Source organism: Pelodiscus sinensis, unplaced genomic scaffold (assembly GCF_049634645.1).
Source record: "Pelodiscus sinensis isolate JC-2024 unplaced genomic scaffold, ASM4963464v1 ctg59, whole genome shotgun sequence".
Classification (NCBI taxonomy): domain Eukaryota; kingdom Metazoa; phylum Chordata; order Testudines; family Trionychidae; genus Pelodiscus; species Pelodiscus sinensis.
In genome coordinates this window covers 597,679-616,589 of record NW_027465846.1, presented here as the reverse complement: position 1 = coordinate 616,589, position 18,911 = coordinate 597,679, and the positions used below count along the sequence as shown (strand labels likewise).

The 18,911-nt window shown below is 67.6% G+C and overlaps 1 protein-coding gene across 6 annotated transcripts; it reads left to right on the top strand.

Annotated features, from left to right (window-relative positions):
* Window positions 1–1,404: 1,404 nt before the first annotated feature.
* LOC102452260 (josephin-2) lies at window positions 1,405–18,783 on the top strand. Of its 6 annotated transcripts, none has more exons than XM_075914895.1 (10): window positions 1,405–1,482; window positions 9,412–9,490; window positions 9,969–10,113; window positions 10,226–10,310; window positions 10,523–10,672; window positions 10,800–11,026; window positions 15,671–15,856; window positions 16,484–16,609; window positions 16,785–16,979; window positions 18,411–18,783. In XM_075914895.1, the coding sequence occupies exons 1-10, from the start codon at window positions 1,420–1,422 to the stop codon at window positions 18,508–18,510; spliced, it is 1,356 nt and encodes a 451-aa protein (XP_075771010.1). In that variant the 5' UTR covers window positions 1,405–1,419; the 3' UTR covers window positions 18,511–18,783. The 6 variants fall into 6 exon arrangements, with proteins under 6 accessions (XP_075771010.1, XP_075771011.1, XP_075771009.1 ...); XM_075914896.1 differs by lacking the exon at window positions 1,405–1,482 and adding an exon at window positions 9,080–9,137; XM_075914894.1 differs by lacking the exon at window positions 1,405–1,482 and adding an exon at window positions 9,082–9,214.
* The last annotated feature ends 128 nt before the right edge of the window (window positions 18,784–18,911 follow it).

Below are 18,911 nucleotides of genomic sequence, written 5' to 3'. Positions count from 1 at the left end.
CCAAGACCCCCCAGCTGGTGCCCGCCAGCTGGGTGTATGTGGGGGGGGGGGGATGCTGTGGCCACGGCCAAGGAACCCTCCTTCCGTGGTGGGATTCGTCACGTGCAGCGGTGGGGGGGGGGAGTGGGGAGGCAATTTCCCCCTCCCCATTCCCCAGGGCTGGGTGCCCGGGGTCCACCCCAAGAGCGCATAGAGATCAGAAGGGGGGAAGGGGGTTCATGAAGCAGCAGCATGGCAGGACCGAGATGTGAACCTGCCCATTTGCTGGAGTGCTGCCCCCCACCCCCACCCCAGCCAGCTGTGGCAGGGGTGGGAAAGAGTGCAGGAGTTCCCCTCACCCTGCTCTAACCACTAGCTCCTACTCCCTTCCCAGAGCTGGGGAGAGAACCCAGGAGTCCTGGGGTTCGAAGAGGGGGAGCGCAAGGCGGCTGGGACTCAGGGCAGGGGGGGGTCTGTGTGTGTGGATTAGGGCAGGGCACTGGGCAGATGCTGCCCCAGAAGCCAAGCTATGGGAATGACCTCTGCAGTGCCCCCCGGGAGGCAGGGGGCCAGAGGAGGTGCAGTGTTGTGGGGGTCCGCAGGTGCATGGGGGAGGGGAGTGAATCCCCAGAGGACTGGGGGGGTCAATGAAGCATGAAGGGTTACAGGTGCATGTGGGGCATGGGGGCCTTGTGTCATGGGGTCAGGGGGACACCGCTGGCCATGGGGGCTGGACCCTGGAATGCAGTTTCAGGGGGATCGGTGGGGGGCAAAGGCTCAGGGGAGGATGAAGGGTCGGAGGGGGGTGGTGTATGGGGGGGCCATGGGGCCAATGCAGGACCCACAGGGCTGGTGCAGGTGAGGGAAGGAGGCGCAAGCTGTGTAGGGCTTCTGTCACATGGACACCCCCTGCCCCCAGCAAGCCCTGACCCCGCCTGAGACCCCTCCATCCCCAGACTTGGCCACAGCCCCCACCCAGTGTGACCGCCAGACTTTGGGGTGCCACCAGCTTTTCCATAGGGCACAGGCTGGGGGCGGGAAGGGGGATTCGTGACGAAAGGCCTCAGCGCCACCCAGGGAAAGGGATGCTGAGAAAGCTCAGCTAGTGGCCTGGGAGGGGAGCTGCCGGCTACTCCAGCCCTGGCCTCTCCCAGCAGGGGGCACTGTGGGGAGTGGGGCAGGAGGCACGGTGGGGAGCGGGGCAGGAGCCCTGGCTGTTGGAGGGGGCTCCATGTTTACCCAGCCCCCCCATACTTATGTCTGTCTATCCCTTTACCCGCTATCTAACCCCATACATACACCCCAGATCTGCCCCATACCATCTATCTATCCATCCAATGGGGCAGGATCCTAGGGACAGGGAGAGGAGTATTATGGGATGCCCACGCACTCCTGTAGACTACATGCATTTTATCCAGCCAGCAGCATCTTTCCGTCACCATGGAGAGCCGCGTTGCTATGGAGAACCCTCCCTTACACCGCCCTCTCTCTGTGGCTGACAAAGTGAGGGGGTTTGGGGAGGGGTGGAGGAGGGGAGGGGCGTTCGGTGGGGTGTGCGGGGGGGGGGGGAGCGCGGGTGCCAGGAGGGGAGACGAGCGGCAGTGCCGGGGAATTCCAGTCCCATAGGCCTGTCTGGGATTTGGGCCTTGGAACGGGGAATTTGAGCCCCAAAGGTTCCTCCTGCCCCCTAGCTGTGCAAACAGCTCCGCCCACCCTCACTAGGGGGCGCTGTGCTGCAGGGAGCAAGGAAGGGGGTGTTCTCTGGCCACCAGGGCAAGCCCTAGTGCCCTTATGCGGTGCTGGGGGGCGCTGTGCTGCACCGGGGGCCCCTTGGGGTTGGCTGCAGGGCCCCAAGGCGATGCTGGGGGGCGCTGTGCTGCACCGGGGGCCCCTTGGGGCTGGCTGCAGGGCCCCAAGGCGATGCTGGGGGGCGCTGTGCTGCACCGGGGGCCCCTTGGGGTTGGCTGCAGGGCCCCAAGGCGATGCTGGGGGGCGCTGTGCTGCACCGGGGGCCCCTTGGGGCTGGCTGCAGGGCCCCAAGGCGATGCTGGGGGGCGCTGTGCTGCACCGGGGGCCCCTTGGGGCTGGCTGCAGGGCCCCAAGGTGATGCTGGGGGGCGCTGTGCTGCACCGGGGGCCCCTTGGGGCTGGCTGCAGGGCCCCAAGGTGATGCTGGGGGGCGCTGTGGTGCATGTTGGGGGGGGAGGCCCTTGCAGGCCAGGAATGTGGTGTGTGTGTGTGTGTGGGGGAAGACTGTGCTGCAGGGTGTGTGTGGGGGGGTGTCTCTGGCAGATGTTTCCCCCTGTTGATTTACTGGCCTGCAGCCTGGCCCAGCGATTCCCCCCCGCCTCTCCCAGGCTGGCCTGGCCTTGCACTGTCCCTGCGTCTGAGCGCCTGCTACTTGCCTCGGCCCAGCAGAGAAAGACGGGGAGAGGCTGGCCAAGCAGCCAGGCCCTGCCCGCAAGCTGGCAGTGCGTGAGGCGGGCCTGCCTCCCGCCTTGTGGAGGGGAGTGGGGTCCAGTGGTGAGCGCAGGGGCGCTGGGTGCCAGGATGCCTGGGGTCTAGCTCTGGGATCAAGGGGGGGGCAGCGTCCCTCATGTGCTGACCGGTGATTCCCCCTCTGCTGCCTTTGGGGCTGGGCTAGGAATCGGCGGGCGGGGGAGCGGGGGGAGTGGGGAGGACAAAGGCCCCTTGTTCTGCAGCCTCCGAACTGGCGTAGGTCAAAAGGGAAGGCGACCCGGTGATCTCCGTGCCTGGGAGAGGTCCAGCCCAGAGGGAGCCCAGGGCCGGGGAATGCGGTCTGGCGTCTCCTGGGGAGAGGTTCCCAGAGGCGGAGGGCGACGGGGGGGGCTTTAAATCCGGCTGGCGGAGCCCGACCGAGATCCACGCGTTCCCCACGGGCGGGCAGCGGGTGCCGTGCAATGGGAGCTGGTGTCCGTGGGACCCCTGGGCTGTGCCCCCATCGCCCCGTTGCCTGCAGGGGCCTCAGCAAACTCCCCCCTCCTCCCCAAAACTGGGGGGCATGTGCCCTCAGCCGGCAGCTGTGAGTCCTGGCTCCGTGCCAAGACACCCCCAATCCTGCCCCCCTCCCGCACCAGGGGGGCAGTGTGATGCTCAAGAGGGGATTAATCACGGTGGATCCCAATTGCCGTGGTAACTGGGGGGGGGGGGCGGGGAGGAGCCCACTGTAGATCCCGGTCACCAGGGCAACTTCTTTGCTGCAGATCTCGTCGCCATGGCAACTGCTGCTGCAGATCCGTATCGCCATGGCAACGCCACAGGCTCCAGGTGGTAGCCACGCTGCAGCCAGGGGGGCAGGCCCTGTTGTCTTCAACCCAACTGGGAGGGGGGAGGTAGGGGCGTGGGGGGGGGGTCTTCAAAAGGCAACTGTGTCGGGGGGAGGCCGGGCGGACAAGGGAGCCAGACATGGGGGCCTGGGGAGAGTCACAGCTAAGCCCCCCCCTCGTTCGTGGCTCCAGCGAGGGCCCCGTATGCCAGGCGCTGCCCCCCCGCCCCCCGCACTGGGGCTAACCTGGAACCTCCCCCAGGCAGCTCCTGCAGCCCCGGCTCCCCTCCCCCTTCAGCCTGCCCCCCCCAGCCTAGTCCCCCCCCCGCTCCCGCTTGCTTCCTCCCACTGCCGCCCCCTGGCCAGGTGGCCACATGCTCCGCAGTGACCTCCCTGTGACCTTGTGGCCTGCGCCGCCACCTCCTGCCTTGTGAGGAGGGGGCATGGCTGCCGTTGGATGCCTGGATCTGCACCCCCACAGCAAACCCTTCCCCGTGTCCTCGGGGGCAGCTGGGACAGGACTTGGGTCATCACAAGAAACGGGGGAGACGAGGCTGGGAACGGCCGGGCCCAGAGGAGACGGGGCTGGGAACGGCCGGGCCCAGAGGAGACGGGGCTGGAAACGGCCGGGCCCAGAGGTGCCGGGGCTGGGAACGGCCGGGCCCAGAGGAGACGGGGCTGGGAACGGCCGGGCCCAGAGGAGACGGGGCTGGGAACGGCCGGGCCCAGAGGAGACGGGGCTGGGAACGGCCGGGCCCAGAGGCGCCGGGGCTGGGAACGGCCGGGCCCAGAGGAGACGGGGCTGGGAACGGCCGGGCCCAGAGGAGACGGGGCTGGGAACGGCCGGGCCCAGAGGCACCGGGGCTGTGAACGGCCGGGCCCAGAGGAGACGGGGCTGGGAACGGCCGGGCTCAGAGGAGACGGGGCTGCGAATGGCCGGGCCCAGAGGAGACGGGGCTGGGAACGGCCGGGCCCAGAGGAGACAGGGCTGGGAACGGCCGGGCCCAGAGGCGCTGGGGCTGGGAACGGCCGGGCCCAGAGGCGCCGGGGCTGGGAACGGCCGGGCCCAGAGGAGACGGGGCTGGGAACGGCCGGGCCCAGAGGCGCCGGGGCTGGGAACGGCCGGGCCCAGAGGCGCCGGGGCTGGGAACGGCCGGGCCCAGAGGAGACGGGGCTGGGAACGGCCGGGCCCAGAGGAGACGGGGCTGGGAACGGCCGGGCCCAGAGGCGCCGGGGCCGGGAACGGTCGGGCCGAGAGGAGACGGGGCTGGGAACGGCCGGGCCCAGAGGAGACGGGGCTGTGAACGGCCGGGCCCAGAGGAGACGGGGCTGTGAACGGCCGGGCCCAGAGGAGACGGGGCTGGGAACGGCCGGGCCCAGAGGAGACGGGGCTGGGAACGGCCGGGCCCAGAGGAGACGGGGCTGTGAACGGCCGGGCCCAGAGGAGACGGGGCTGTGAACGGCCGGGCCCAGAGGAGACGGGACTGTGAACGGCCGGGCCCAGAGGCACAAGGGCTAGGAAGGGCCGGGCAGGTCTGGGGCTCAGCCCTGGCCATGGTTAAGCCCTGGTGGCGGGCCATGGCGCAGGACAACTTGAACCCCCCCGGCCTGGCTGCCTGTGGCACGTTGGGTGCAGGCGACCGGGTGTTTCCTTCAGGGAACGCACTCCGCTGGTTTCCCGCCCTCTCTGTCCGCTCCCTGGGCTTCACTGCCACACGGTCCCTTCCCCAGGGCCGCCCCCCCACCCCTCCACCTCTGAGCGTGCCTGGAGGAATTACAGGCTGTCATCCCCGGGCTGAGCCCAGCAATGTGGGGGGAGGAGCCGCCCTGACAGGCGCCCCCATCCCTGCCCACGCCTCGGGGACGGGGGGAGGTGCAGCAGGCATCAACTTGGCTGGCGACATGTGCCCAGGCCGGCTGTGTGTGTGTGGGGTGGCTGTGGGGGCGGGGGGAAGGGGAGGAGCCGGCAAGGTGCCCCGCCTCCTGTATGAATACTGTATGCAGTGAACCCCTCCATACTGCCCCCCCCACCCAGCTGGCTGGCCTGCCTCAGGCACAAGGCAGGCCCGCAAGGGGGTCTCCAGCCCAGGGCTGTCCTTACAATTTAGGAGACCCTATGGAACTGGGGGCCTTCCCCATGTGGCTTCTATAGGGAGCCTGGGGTCCCCCATGCAGCGTAGCTTCTATGGGGGCTTCCCTGGGGGCTCCACGCCTGGCAGGAAGGAGCCCTCAGTTAGCAGCTGGCTGCTGGTGGAGAGGAACGGGCGACAATGCGCCCTCTTAATTCTTTCTCCTCTGTGTACAGAATAATTTTTTCCCTCTGCACCGAGGCAGGTGCGGATGCGCACCACCAGGAGCCGCACAGGCTGACGGCTGGGGGCGCTCTGCTGAGCAGCGGGGCAGCACCTGAACCTCGCTTGGGTGGCCGAACAAGCACCCAGCTTACTGGGAACACTGGCCGGGAGGAGGGGACAGGAGAGCGCAGCCAAGGGGAGGGGCCGGAGAGGAGCCAGACAGCAGGGGGGTGGCACAAGGCCGTCCTTGTGGCGCCGCAGGGGTTCCCGAAAATTTGGTGCCCCAGATTTTTGGGTGCCCCTACACAGCCATGCATTTCGCACATGCCTAGGGACGGCTCTGCTCCAGCCCCCACCCTCCCGACAAGGACTGTAGGACGGGCGGGGGTGGCAGCCACGTATGCGCCGCGCACCCGAGGTGCAAGAATGGCTTGTGCCGGCTCTGGTCACTAGGCGGGCGCACCGCATTGGGGACCACTGCTGTAGGGTAGTTCCCTGGTGCCCAGGACCACCTCTGGGGCTGCCCCATAGCTACCCTTCCATCCCACGGAACAGCGGGGAGCTGGGCCCAGAGGTTGCACGCCGGGGGTCATGCTCCTCGGGGGACTCTGCGGCAGAGCTGGGATTGCACCTTGGCCCATCCCAGGACACGGGGAATCCATTGTACCGGGGCCGTCACGTGGCAGCTCCTGGCTTTTTGCCTCGGTGCTCCTGAAACAGACACCGGGGGGTGGGGGGGTTAGAGCCAGGAGACCAGGGTTCTGCCCTTGGCTCTGGGTGGGGAGTGGTGTCTAGTGGTTGGAGCAGAGAGAGTTGCCAGGCAAGATGCCTGGGTTCTCGCCCCTGCTCTGGAAAGAGAGTGGGGTCTAATGGTTAGGGCCACACGCCCAGAGAGGAGGGGCTGTGGGCCCTGGGGTCGCTGGTGCCGACAGGCCGGCCTGGTGCCTGAATGGAGACTCCTGCGCCAGCTCTGCATCTTCGCCTGTCACCACAGCTGGGGGGCACTGGCAACATCTGGGGCTGGGGGCCTCGTGGGGCACGCTGCAGCAGACTCCGCCCGCGGCCTGGGAAGGGGCGAGGGGCTTTGCTGTTTGGTGACGGTTTTATTGTGAAGTTACGGCCGGTGGGAGCCCCATGTGTGTGTTGGACTCATGCTCCCCGCCCCCCCCGGCTCCCTCCCAAATTGTCTGGGACGTGGGAATTCCAGCAGCTGGGAGGGGGATGTACTCCCATGGCAGTTGTGTTAGAGGCATGCGTGGGACCCGGCTTCATTGCGCCTGGCGCTGCACCGCCAGAGTCACTCTCTATACAGCCAAAGAGCAGGAAGGGAAACAGGCCCAGAGAGGGGAAGAGACGGGATTACGTCCCAGGAGTCCTGCCGCCCAGCCTTGGGTTGTAACCACTGGACAGCACAATTGTGCGCGCGTGTGCGCCCACACACACACACTCATGTGAGCAGAATGCTTACTATCTATCTATCTATCTATCTATCTATCTATCTATCTATCTATCTCCACCCTCCTCCGCTATCTATCCATCTATCTATCCCCACATCCGCTGTCTATCTATCTATCTCACATCCCCAGCCTTAGATCACACACCCGGATGAGACACTCGGAGCTGCTGGCAGACACACGACACAGTCGCACGCAGGCAGCTGTCCACGCGCCCCTCTGGAGACAGACACACACACGCCTCATCCTACGCACCCCCTACCACGACGGCACCCCCCAGAGCCCCGCCGTCACCAGAGGCTGGCCTGTGGAATCGCACATGCGTGTCACCATCTGCATCACCCCCCGCCACCGGGCTCGGGTCCCCTTGCCCATCGTTCCGCCCCCCGCTACACACACAAGTGCTGCCGGGGTGGGGTTGTGTGTGCAAGTTGAGGGGGGTGTCACTCTGACACCCCCTTCTGGTTGCCATGCCAACCCTGGTGGGGAGCGGGCAGAGACACCAGCCAGGAGGGCTGTTGGAGAGATCCCCATGGCTGGCAGTATCGGGCGTCTGTGCAGCATCTGGCATGTCAGACCTGTGCCAGGTGCCTCCATCCCCCCCCCGCCTGGAGAGTCCTGGGTGCCCCGGTGGAAATGCAGCTGCTTCTGTCCTTTTCAACCCGATGTGCAGGGTGGGCCGCGGGCGCAGTTAGAGCCAGGCCGGTCCCTGCACTGGGGGGGGGCTGCAGCTGCTTCCCCTCCCCTCCTGCTGTGGTGTGGCCAACCTGGGCCAGGCGGTGATCTCGGTGGGTGAGCCCAGCTTTGGTGTGGGGTGCTCTGTCGACCCACGGAGCCCGTGTGACAAGGGTGCGAGGATTCCCCCCACCCCCGCCCTGCGTCAAGGACCCAGTGACTCAAATAGCATCAGGAGCCTCCAGCCACCTGCCCCACACCAGGCACCCGCATGCCGCCAGGGGCACCCTCCTTGGAACCGGCAACAGGACCCAGGAGTCCTGGCTCCCAGCCCCCCACCCCCAACCACTCGACTCCACTCCCCGCCCAGAGCTGGGGAGAGAACCCAAGAGCCGTGGCGCCCAAACCCTCCTCTAACCACTAGACCCCACTGCCCTGCCGGAGCTGGGGTGAGAACCCAGGGATCCTGGCTCCCCATTGCCCCTCCCAGACCCAGAGAAAGAACCCAGGAGTCCTGGCCCCACACCAGCCCCTCCTCTCCAAGTCCCTGGCTGGGGCAGGGGGCCGGTAGCGAGAGGGGGAGGGAGGGGGGAGCGTGCCAGCCTGGGCCCTGCAGAGCTCAGCCAAGAGCAGGGTCCCTCCAGCTGCAGCACCAGCGACTCCGCATGCCAGGCCTACAGCGCCACCTACTGCTGGGCCAGCCCCACTGCGCCACGCTGCCCAGGGCCTGGCCCGGCCCTGCCATGGGGAGGAGTCTGGCAGCTCCCCCACTCCCTGCCCCCCCACCCCGCCTAGGGTGACCGTGGCTCCGTGCCCCACTGGGCACTGGCTGCCAGCGGCCCGAGCACCCACCCCCCGTACTCCACACGGATCCCCTGCACCCGCTGCCACCTCCCCGCCATGCCCCAATGCAGCTGTGCCCAGCCAGTCTGCGGCGCTGGGGGTCAGAGACGTGGGAGAAGTCGGTTTGATGCGGGGAGGCGGGTTTGCTCTGCACAGCTGATATTTGTGTCTCTTGGCTGGAACGAGCATAGCCCGTGGCTGTGTCAAGATTCCCTCTAACGTTTTCCATCCAGGTGTGGGATAAATTTTGTTCCATGCACCAAGGCATGTGCGGATGTGCACCACCAATAGACACACAGACTGCCGGCTGGGGGTGCTCTGGTAATCAGCTGGGCGGCACCGAAATCTCTCCTGGGCAGCCCCCCCCGAGTGCTCGGCTTTCAGGGCACACAGGTCTGGGGACACCCCAGCATAACCCCTTTCACTTCCAGCTCAGACCTGAGGGAAAGTTTAAGCTGCTGGAAGGAAGTCCCAGGGACCCCCACACCTCCAGCCCATGAATGGTTAAACGCTCCTGGTTGACCATTAACTTTTCCCCAGGGAGAGGGGGACCGAAGGTCGCTGGGGCCCAGGATTGGCGGTGGCTCGGAGAGAGGGGGCAGCCTGTGTATGGGACAGACGGCCGGAGAGTGGCTGGGGGGCAGGGGGCGAGATGGATACCCACGTGGGTCCCAGGCAGGAGGGGTAGGAAGGAACCTGGGCCCCATGGCCTGGCTCCGAGGCCTGTCCCCCTCCTACCCTTCCGGGCAGCCCTGCGCTGATTGGGCGCGTGCCACGCCCTCGTGCGACAGGCGTGGATGGGAGCACAAGAGGCCCGTGGCTGTGCCCGCCACCCACCGCCCCTCCCTCAGCTGTAACCTCCCCTACTCTGCTCCCTGCAGGGCCCTGTGGTGCCTCGGCCCAGGATGTCCGAGGGGCTGGCCAGGCGGAAGGTTGGGATCGTGGGCTTTGGACACTTGGGTACGTCCCCCCCTAACCCCATGGCCTCCCCCGGGGCTTTGGGGGGCGGGGCTGCTGGTTGGGGTGTGGGGGCAGAGACTGGGGGGTGGGTGGGGAGATGGAAAGAGGGAAGAAGGCAGGCGGGATGGCTCTAGGGCAGGGGCAGGGAGACTTTTTTGGGTGGGGGGCTGCTGACCCACAGAAAAATCAGTCAATTTTGTGTGCTCCAGCCCCAGCGCGGGCTCCCCGATGCTGGAGGGGAGCCCCAAGCCTCGGGGGTGGGATCCAGGCAAGCCGGGGCCAGGGCCTTAGGTTCCCCACCCCCTGCTCTATGGGCACAGCAAGGCAGCTGCTGCAAGAAAATTTGGGCCCGGGGGGCAGTCCCTCCCCTCCCCTCCTCTCCCCCCGGGGGCCTTGTCCTGGGAGGAGGCGGGGGTGTGTGTCTGAGGTTCCCAGCCAGTTAGTGATCCCCCCCCCCCCCACATCCCCACTCCGCCAGGCCAGTATCTGGTGCAGAGACTGCAGGACGAGGGAGCCGGCCACGGCCTGGAACTCGGCTTTGTCTGGAACCGGGACGCGCGGAAGCTGCGGGGGCAGGTGCCGGCCTCCCTCCAGCTCCAGGACCTGTCCAGGGTCCCTGAGTGGTGAGTGCTCCCCGCCCCCATCCCCCACTGCGGGCACTGGCCCCCCCCGGGCGCCCAGGCAGCGCCGGGGTGAACGTACCCCCCTCCACCTCCTTGGCTCCCCTCCCTGCAGGGCGGTGGATCTCATTGTGGAGGTGGCTCATCCCTGCATCGCTCAGGACCACGGGGAGGCCTTCCTGTCGGGGGCAGACTTCATGGTGAGGATGCCCGGGGCGGAGGGAGCAGGCTGCCCTGTGGAGGATGCTGGGGATGGGTGGGGGTTGCCCGGGGGGCGCAGGGGGGTCTCCAGAGGGGCTGGGGTGACGAGGAGCCAAGGGAAGGGAGGGTGCCCTGGCTGTGGGGGAGACCCTGCTTTATACCCTGCAGTTTCCCCATGCTCAGGTTTCTTCCCCCCCCCCCCCCCGCCCAGGTGGGTTCCCCCACGGCGCTGGCTGACCAGGCCACGGAGACGCGGCTGCGGGATGCTGCCCGGCGCGGGGGCCACACGCTGTACGTGCCCCGGGGGGCGCTGTGGGGCGGCGAGGACATCCAGCGCATGGACCAGAGGGGCCTGCTGCAGGTGGGGGTCGCAGGCCTGCCCTGGGGGCCCGGGGACCCCAGTGTGGGGCGGGGGACAGCGGCAAGAAGCTGCCTCTGCCCCTCCGGGGGCTGCTCTGGGGGGCTGACTCTCTGCCGTCATTTCCCAGGGCCTCACGGTGACCATGGTGAAGCACCCAGAGAGCTTCCGGCTGGAGGGGGCACTGAGGGAGCGGCTGCAGGCAGCAGGGGCCGGGCGGGCCGTGCTGTACGAGGGCCCCGTGCGGGCTCTCTGCCCGCTGGCCCCCAACAACGTCAACACCATGGCAGCTGCATGCGTGGCCGCCCCCAGCCTGGGCTTCGACGGGGTCCGGGGCTGCCTCATCGCGGACCCTGGGTTAGTGCAGCCCCCCCTTGCACACCATGTACCCTGCATCTCCTGCTCCCTGCACCCCCAGGTCCCTGCACTCCTCCATTCCTTGCACCCCCAGGTCCCTGCACCCGCTGTCTCCTGTACCTCTGGGTCCCTGTGCACCTGTTTCCTGCACCCCTTCTCTCTGCTCCCTGGACCTCCCTGTTCCCAGCTTCCCACAGATCCCTGCACCCCGCAAGTCTTCCCGCCCCTCTGTGCATGGCAGCTCCCAGCCTGGGGTTCGTAGGGTGCTGCTGTCTCCATGTCAGCGTTGCTCCTTGCACCCCGCCTCTTCCATAGCATGGTCTTCCCTCCACTCACCTCCCTGCCCTCACATCCCCCCAGCCTCCCTGATTGGCACGTGGTGGAGGTGGAGGTGACCGGCCGCCCCTCTGGCGAGCGCGGGGACCAGGCTTTCACGGTCACTAGCACCCGCAGGAACCCAGCGGCCCCCGGAGCTGTCACTGGGGCGGCCACCTTCCCCTCCTTCTGGGGCAGCCTGCTGGGTAAGCGTGTGTGTGTGTGTGTATGGGGGAATCTACCTTCTGACTATGGGGAGATGCCTGCCCATGCCAGGACAGACTGAGCCCTGGGCCCAGCTGCTCTTGGGGGCCATGTATCCCCCAGAGCTGCGATGTGCATTTGTCTCGGGAGGGGGGGGGACTGCAGGGACTGGTGGACACCTGTGTCCTGGGCTGAGATCTCTTCTGTGGGGGCCAAGGGGATTCCCTGGCCTGGGAGCTCTAGAGGCTACGTCTACACTGGCATGATTTTCCGCAAATGCTTTTAACAGAAAAGTTTTTCCGTTAAAAGCATTTTCAGGAAAGAGCGTCTAGATCGGCACGGACGCTTTTCGCAAAAGCACTGTTTGTGGAAAAGCGTCTGTGCCAATCTAGACGCGGTTTTGCGCAACAAAACCCCGATTGCCATTTTCGCCATCGGGGCTTTTTTGCGCAAAACAATACCGCGCTGTCTACACTGGCCCTCTTGCGCCAAAGCATTTGCGCAAGAGGGCTTTTGCCCGAACGGGAGCAGCATAGTATTTCCGCAAGAAGCACTCATTTCTTACGAGATCGTCAGTGTTCTTGTGGAAATTCAAGCGGTCAGTGTAGACAGCTGGCAAGCAGCTGCTTTTGCGGAAAAACTTGCCAGTCTAGACGCAGCCTAGAAAGTAACTGGGCAACAGGCTGTGCAGGGAGGGAGTTGCCCTGAGCTGGGCCACACAATTCAGCCCCCCGACCTCCCCTTCTCTTTTCCCTTGCAGCCTGCCGGGGCCACGGAGGCCACGTCCTTCTGTGCTGAGGCTGGAGGGAGCAGCGGAGCCCCCATGCCAGGGACCGGCTGCAGCCAGAGGGGCTGGTGGTGTGCTGGGGGGGGGGGTGTCCCCTGACTGAGAGCTCAGTAAAGTTGCCAGCAGTAGAACAGGAATCAGTGATGACCGAGTTCCCCGCCTCTGTCGCTTGCCCTTACGGCCTCTATACCCCCCCCCCCCCCCCGCTGATAGTGGGAGCCTGCCCCAGAAGTAACCGCTCCCCCCACAACCCAGGGAGAAGCTTCACCAAGCGCAAAGCAACACCATTTAATTCTGGGGGGGGGGGGGGGAGCTGAGAGCTGTGGGGTGGGGGACTGGGTGCTGTGGGGCAGGACGTGGGGGGGGCTGAGCTGTGGGGCAGGACACGGGGGGGCTGAGCTGTGGGGCGGGGGGCTGAGCTGTGGGGCAGGACATGGGGGGGCTGAGCTGTGGGGGGGCTGGGTGCTGTGGGGCAGGACGCGGGGGGAGCTGAGCTGTGGGGCAGGACGCGGGGGGGCTGAGCTGTGGGGGGGGCTGGGTGCTGTGGGGCAGGACACGGGGGGGCTGAGCTGTGGGGCAGGACACGGGGGGGCTGAGCTGTGGGGGGGCTGGGAGCTGTGGGGCAGGACGCGGGGGGAGCTGAGCTGTGGGGCAGGACGCGGGGGGGGGGAGCTGTCGGGGGGGGAAGCTCCCGGCCCCCTGCGCCCGCCAGGCCCTGCAATGGGGGGGGGAATCGCAGCGGGGTTCTGAGCAGCACGTGGCGCGGTGCATGCTGGGTAGCTGTACAACTGCCCTGGTGCATGCTGGGAATTGGAGTTTGCGTCAGCTCAGGGCACGCTGGGAGCCGCGCTGCTTTGCCCCGGTGCATGCCGGGAGCGCCCTGATCTACCCCCGCCCCCGCGAATCGGGAGCGGCAGTTCCTGCTGGCACGAGGCATGCCGGGAGCTGTTTTGCCCCGAGCCCGGTGCATGCCGGGAGCTGTTTTGCCCCGAGCCCGGTGCATGCCGGGAGCTTCGGTGCCCCGAGCCCGGTGCATGCCGGGAGCTGTTTTGCCCCGAGCCCGGTGCATGCCGGGAGATGCGGTGCCCTGCCCCGGTGCACGCCGGGAGCTGCGGTGCCCCGAGCCCGGTGCACGCCGGGAGCTGTTTTGCCCCGAGCCCGGTGCACGCCGGGAGCTGCGGTGCCCCGAGCCCGGTGCATGCCGGGAGCCGCGGTGCCCTGCCCCGGTGCATGCCGGGAGCTGTTTTGCCCCGAGCCCGGTGCACGCCGGGAGCCGCGGTGCCCTGCCCCGGTGCATGCCGGGAGCTGTGATGCCCCGAGCCCGGTGCATGCCGGGAGTTGTGGTGCACGCTGCTACCCCGCCCTGTCCCACGCCCCGCTGCTCCGGGGCAGGCGATGAAGGCCCCTGGCTGCGGGTCGAGCCCCGGGGTAGGGGTCGGTGCACGCGCTGTGGTCTCGGGGGTGTGACCCGTGGGGGGAGGGGGTGACCCGTGGGGGGGGCAGGCAGTGGGGAGCGGTGACCCGTGGGGGGAGGGGGTGACCCGTGGGGGGGGCAGGCAGTGGGGAGAGGTGACCCGTGGGGAGAGGGAGTGACCCGTGGGGGGGGCAGGCAGTGGGGAGTGGTGACCCGTGGGGGGAGGGAGTGACCCGTGGGGGGGGCAGGCAGTGGGGAGAGGTGACCCGTGGGGAGAGGGAGTGACCCGTGGGGGGGGCAGGCAGTGGGGAGTGGTGACCCGTGGGGGGAGGGGGTGACCCGTGGGGGGGGCAGGCAGTGGGGAGTGGTGACCCGTGGGGGGGGCAGGCAGTGGGGAGTGGTGACCCGTGGGGGGAGGGAGTGACCCGTGGGGGGGCAGGCAGTGGGGAGCGGTGACCCGTGGGGGGAGGGAGTGACCCGTGGGGGGGGCAGGCAGTGGGGAGCGGTGACCCGTGGGGAGAGGGAGTGACCCGTGGGGGGGGGCAGGCAGTGGGGAGCGGTGACCCGTGGGGGGAGGGAGTGACCCGTGGGGGGGGGCAGGCAGTGGGGAGCGGTGACCCGTGGGGGGAGGGAGTGACCCGTGGGGGGGGCAGGCAGTGGGGAGTGGTGACCCGTGGGGGGAGGGGGTGACCCGTGGGGGGGGCAGGCAGTGGGGAGTGGTGACCCGTGGGGGGGGCAGGCAGTGGGGAGTGGTGACCCGTGGGGGGAGGGAGTGACCCGTGGGGGGGGGCAGGCAGTGGGGAGCGGTGACCCGTGGGGGGAGGGAGTGACCCGTGGGGGGGGCAGGCAGTGGGGAGCGGTGACCCGTGGGGAGAGGGAGTGACCCGTGGGGGGGGGCAGGCAGTGGGGAGCGGTGACCCGTGGGGGGAGGGAGTGACCCGTGGGGGGGGGCAGGCAGTGGGGAGTGGTGACCCGTGGGGGGAGGGAGTGACCCGTGGGGGGGGCAGGCAGTGGGGAGCGGTGACCCGTGGGGAGAGGGAGTGACCCGTGGGGGGGGCAGGCAGTGGGGAGCGGTGACCCGTGGGGGGAGGGAGTGACCCGTGGGGGGGGCAGGCAGTGGGGAGCGGTGACCCGTGGGGAGAGGGAGTCACCCGTGGGGGGGGGCAGGCAGTGGGGAGCGGTGACCCGTGGGGGGAGGGGGTGACCCGTGGGGGGGGGCAGGCAGTGGGGAGCGGTGACCCGTGGGGGGAGGGAGTGACCCGTGGGGGGGGCAGGCAGTGGGGAGCGGTGACCCGTGGGGGGAGGGAGTGACCCGTGGGGGGGGCAGGCAGTGGGGAGCGGTGACCCGTGGGGAGAGGGAGTGACCCGTGGGGGGGGGCAGGCAGTGGGGAGCGGTGACCCGTGGGGGGAGGGAGTGACCCGTGGGGGGGGCAGGCAGTGGGGAGCGGTGACCCGTGGGGAGAGGGAGTGACCCGTGGGGGGGGGCAGGCAGTGGGGAGCGGTGACCCGTGGGGGGAGGGAGTGACCCGTGGGGGGGGCAGGCAGTGGGGAGCGGTGACCCGTGGGGAGAGGGAGTGACCCGTGGGGGGGGCAGGCAGTGGGGAGCGGTGACCCGTGGGGGGAGGGAGTGACCCGTGGGGGGGGCAGGCAGTGGGGAGCGGTGACCCGTGGGGAGAGGGAGTGACCCGTGGGGGGGGGCAGGCAGTGGGGAGCGGTGACCCGTGGGGGGAGGGGGTGACCCGTGGGGGGGGGCAGGCAGTGGGGAGTGGTGACCCGTGGGGGGAGGGGGTGACCCGTGGGGGGGCAGGCAGTGGGGAGCGGTGACCCGTGGGGGTGTGTGTCAGGCTGTGTGTGGGGGGCAGTGGTGGCGCCCCAGACCCAGCTCAGGGAGCTCCCCGCCTGTCTCACCCTCTCTGCCCCGCAGGCAGCCGAGCTCTGGGCCCTGCCGTGAGGGTCTCCGCCGCCCCCCAGGCGGGGCGATGTCTGGGGGCCCGGAGCCAGGGATTTACCATGAGCGCCAGCGCCTGGAGCTCTGCGCCGTGCACGCCCTGAACAATGTCCTGCAGGAGCGGCTCTTCACCCAGGAGGCGGCCGATGAGATCTGCAAGAGGTGTGTGTGTGGGGGGGGGGCTCAGCGCTTGGTCACGCAAGGCCCCTCCCTCCCTCAGCCCCCCCCCCCACATCTCACCACAGCTGAGTGGTGTTACCCCCTGTGACATGGCCCCCTCTGCCTTGCCCCTGCCCTACGCCAGGCTCTGCTTTCCCCTGTGGCAGTGGTCCCCAACCTTTTGGGGCTGCCGCGGGTGGGTCCGCTCATGTGCCGGGCACCCGAGGGCGGGGCTGTGCACGTGCCCGGGGGCAGGACCACCCATACACCCCGCGCCCGGTGCCGACGCCACCTATGTGCTGCACTCCCGGGGCTGACGCCGCTCCTGTGCCGTGCGCCCAGGCGCGGAGCCGCCCATACGCCGCACGCCCGGGGCCAGAACAGCCCATGTGCCGCATGGCCGGGGGTGGGGCCGCCACCGCCCATGCGCTGCGTGCCCAACGCCGCTCCTGTGCCACGTGCCCAGGGATGGGGCCGCCCATACGCCACAGCCTGTACGCTGCACACCCGGAGCCGGCACAGCCCTTGCACTGAGCACCCAGGGGCGAGGGCACTGCATTGGGGACCACTGCCCTGTGGCATGGCCCAGCTGACCGGGGACATCCCGGGGGACTTGTCTCTCCCCTCCAGGCTGGCGCCGGATGCCCGGCTGAACCCACATCGCAGCGTGCTGGGCACGGGCAACTACGACGTCAATGTCATCATGGCCGCGCTGCACAGCCTGGACCTGGCGGCCATCTGGTGGGACAAGCGCCGGTGAGAGGTGGGGAGGGCAGCTGGGACCTGCAGAGGGGCGGGGGTGGGGTAGGGTCTTGCAAAGGCTTCTGGTGCCCTGTGTGAGCATGGCTGGGCGGGGATGCCAGTGTCTTTCCTGTGAGACCCTGCACCTCCTGACGCTCCCCCCTGACTCTGCTCCCCCCCACGCTGGCAGGCCCCTGGAGCAGCTGGTGCTGAGCCGGATCCATGGCTTCATTGTGAACGTTCCCTCCAACGTAGCACTGGGCTTCGTGACGCTGCCCGTGCGGCGCAAGCACTGGATTGCCGTGCGCCAGGTGGGGGGCGTCTACTACAACCTGGACTCCAAGCTGAAGGCCCCGGACTGTGTCGGCGGGGAGAGTGAGCTCAGGTGTGTGCGTGCATGTCGGGGGGATCTGGGAGGCTTTGGGTAGGTCATCGGCGGAAGGGATCTAGGGGCCGGTAGGAGGCTCTGGGGTGGGTGATGGGCAGAGGGGGGCCGTGGTGAGTGAGCAGTGCGATGCTACTGCGAAAACAGCGTAAAGCAGGACATGAGAAGTGGTACAGTCTCAGCCGGAGTTCTGTGTCTAGTTCTGGGCACCGCGTGTCAGGAAAGAGGTGCACAAATTGGAGAAAGTTCAGAGGTAGGGATGTAAGCGACTAATTGGCTAGGTGCTGCTCCTCTCCCCCCCCCCCCCCCCGCCTCTATCACAAAGAGGCAGCGGGGGTGGGGAAGAAGGGGTCACTGGTTAAAAGCCGGTTCCCCCAGCTCCAGCTCTGTTCGAGGTGGAGGGGCACAGCGATGTTCCCCCATTGAAACCTATGAGAGTCCCCGCTGGGGCTCTTGTACATTTCAAAGGCGAAACGCCGCCCGTTGAAACGTAGCGTCTGCCCGGTGGGCTTTTGCTGTGTTTCAGAGCGGAAGAGCCCTTTATCGAATAGTCGGCGGAAATTCCATCGACTAGTCCATTAGTTGATTAATCTGCTTTTAACACCCCTATCCAGAGGAGTGCAAGAGGAGATGACGGACGGTCTAGAGAACATGGGCTGGGAGGGAAGAGTGAAAGAATTGGCCTTGTTTAGTTTGCAAAGGAGAAGACCGAGACAGGACATGATGGCAGTTTTCAAGTACCTAAAAGGGTGTCTCGAGGAGGGAGGAAAAATTGTTCCCCTTGGCCTCCGAGGACAGGACAAGAAGCAATGGGCTTCAACTGCAGCAAGGGAGGTGTAGGTTGGACATTAGGAAAAAGTTCCTAACTGTCGGGGTGGTCAAACACTGGAATAAATTGCCCAGGGAGGTTGTGGAATCTCCATCCCTGGAGATATTGACGTGCAGGTTGGACAAACGCCTGTCAGGGATGGGCTAGGTCAGGGTTTCCCAGCCTATGGGTTGGGACCCAAATATGGGTCGCCATTACATTTCAAAGGGTCACCAAGTGTCTCCCCAGGTGGCTCTATTTCCCCCTCCCCCGTGTTTGAATTGCCTCGGGTCACCAAGTCTTCCTGAATTATCAGAATGGGTCCCCATCTGGAAAAGGTTGGGAACCGCTGTTGCTTGGTCCTGCCGTGAGGGCAGGGGCCCAGCCTAGACCTCTCTCAGCCCCTCCCAGCCCTAGGATTCTGTGTGCAGGCACAGAGGGGGAGCTCGGGTGTGGGGCCTGGGTGCGGTTGCTGGTATACAGAGAGTGCAGGGATGGGGGGAGCCGCATGGGAGGGAGGGGTATGGAAGAAGGGGCCGTGCAGGGCAGGACTGAGCTGAGATGTGGGAGTACAAAGCAGGGGCTGCCCTGGGCTGACCCTCTCTCTCCTTGCCCCCCTCCAGGGCTTTCCTGCAGGGTTTCCTGTCCCAGGGCCCCTGCGAAGTGCTGCTGGTCGTGTCCCGCGCTGTGGAGGAGACTGGCGCCTGGTTGAACCCGGAGTGACGCCACAGATACCAAAGACCTGGACTGTTTGGGCCAGCCTTTCCCGGCGGCGGGGCCAGGACCCCTGCCCGGAATCTGCCTTCGTCCCGGACCTGCCTGGCGCTGGCATCAAATACCCCCCAACTCCTGGATAGCGTCCCACCCCGGCTGCTCTGGGCAGCGCCCGGCTTTCGCTGCACTGGGGGGCACTTCCCCCTTGGGCCCTGGAGCCGGAGGATGCACCTCCGTGACTGGCACTTCCGACATGTATGATAAAGGACCCTGCTAACTCTGCCTTGTGGTGGTTGCCTGTGGCGGACCCGGTGCCGGGGTTGGGGGAGGAAACAGGACAGCGGGGGGGGGGGGGGGGCTGGGGGGGGGTGGGTGGTGTGGTTAGGAGTCTGCGTGTGCCGTATCGGCGG